The 1759-nt window shown below is 44.6% G+C and overlaps 1 protein-coding gene across 1 annotated transcript in view; it reads right to left on the bottom strand.

The window, feature by feature from the left end:
* Positions 1 to 1345: 1345 nt before the first annotated feature.
* The window catches only part of TSN (translin), a 4660-nt gene continuing 4246 nt past the window's right edge, over positions 1346 to 1759 (bottom strand). Inside the window, exon 4 of the mRNA XM_026456086.2 lies at positions 1346 to 1560. Within this exon, the coding sequence (XP_026311871.1) occupies positions 1365 to 1560 (196 nt within the window). The 3' untranslated portion in view covers positions 1346 to 1364. The remainder of the gene's footprint in view (positions 1561 to 1759) is intronic.

The raw sequence follows: 1759 nt of genomic DNA, 5'->3' as shown, positions 1-1759 counted from the left end.
ATGTTTACCCAGCGTATGGATCATGTAGAGCTCACTGAATGTTGGCTTAAAATGTAACACAAATCCAAGGCAAATGCACACACACCAGAGAACTCTGCCAAACAGGAGAGGGGTCCTGGGGCATCGTCTCTCCCTCCCAAGCCAATTGGTGTTTATGTGTATATGGAAATATTACTACTATATATTTAACAAATGGAACTAAACATCCCCCAAAACTTCAATATTTGTCTGTCCATCCTCTCATCCTACAAGATAAGATTTCACTTCCTGACCCCCTTGTGGTTTAGCAGGGCCACATGTCTAGCTCTAAACAATGAATTGAGGGTGGGTGTGGTGGTTCACGCCTGTAATCCCAACACATTGGGAGGCCAAAGTGGGAGGATCACTTGAGCCCAGGAGTTTGAGACTAGCCTGGGCAACACAGTGAAACCCTGTCTCTATAAAAAATTTTAAAAATTAGCCAGGCATGGTAGCATGCACCTGTAATCCCAGCTATTAATACTAGGGAGGCTGAAGTGGGAGGACTGCCTAAGCCCAGGAGGTGAAGGTTGCAGTGAGCCCAGATTGCACTAATGCACTCCAGCCCTGGTAACAGAGCCAGACTATCTCCAAAAAAAATAAATAATTGTCAGAGTGACCAGATCATGTATTTGTGCAAGACACTCCACAATTCCTTCCCTCTCCCACTAAAACTAGCAATGGTTCCGTTGGTGGCTGCTCTGTCACCCTACATAAGGACAACGTGGAACAGATCCCCAGCTAAGCTGCAATGGAGAGGGAACGCGAGTGAGAAACAATCCTTGTTCTTTGCCTATGAGCTCTGGTGGTGTTCCCAGAGGATAACCTAACCTAACCTGACAGATTAGTCATGGAGCTCCCAGGCTGTAGATTATTTTAAATCCCTCACCCAAAAACCTAAGATCCTTTATTCCCTGGCTTCTGAAACAAGCCACTCTTCCCATTCTGTTAGCCTCTCTGACCATTTCTCCACTTCCTCGTGGCCTCCATTTCCTCTGCCTACCTTGTTAAGCCATGCTATTAACCAAGAATTTGTCCACAGCTTGTGACTCTTCTCATTGTAAACGCTCTCCAGGGAGATCTTACCCACTTTTGATTTATGACACTGGCTGCTCCAGTGTCATAAACCCAACACATCCAAAAGCAAATGCATCAGCTGCCCAGCCCCCTTCGGACATGCGTTCTTCCTACACTCCTCACCTCAGTGAACGGCACCAAACCTGGGCCAGAAACCTAGCAGCGATGCTAGATTCCTCCCCTTCCCGTCTCGTCTCGTCCCACTACCCGCACCCAGCCCACTCATTCAACCAACCAGTCCTGGAAATTTTACCGCCTTTAAATGTTTGTTATTGGTGTTGTTGTTCAGGGGAAGGGACATTGTTTATTTTTGCTTGTTTGATGCTTATTACAGTAGATAAAAAAAAAAAATTCAGGCTCAGGGAAAGTCTTATTTTGGTGTCAGCCCTGACTGTGATGCTCTGTCTGAAAAGGAGGACAAACAGTTTAATCCAGACCAAGAAACAAGCAAACTTTAATTTCTGAGTACACAATTATGAAACTATGCCAGTAGCAACCTGCATGTTTGTCTCATCTCTTTAGCCACTTAAGGTCTCAAAACACTGCCAAAGCTTTCCTTCTCTATTAAACTCCCTTAAGCATTGCTCATATTATTATTCAAGTTTAAGACATGGCAAATATCCCCAAGTGTATATGGCTGGTTATCTTCTTATAAATGAATCCA

The sequence above is a fragment of the Piliocolobus tephrosceles genome, chromosome 11, assembly GCF_002776525.5.
Source record: "Piliocolobus tephrosceles isolate RC106 chromosome 11, ASM277652v3, whole genome shotgun sequence".
Classification (NCBI taxonomy): Eukaryota; Metazoa; Chordata; class Mammalia; order Primates; family Cercopithecidae; genus Piliocolobus; species Piliocolobus tephrosceles.
The sequence above is the reverse complement of the archived record's forward strand: the minus strand, read 5'-3'. Positions and strand labels throughout refer to the sequence as shown.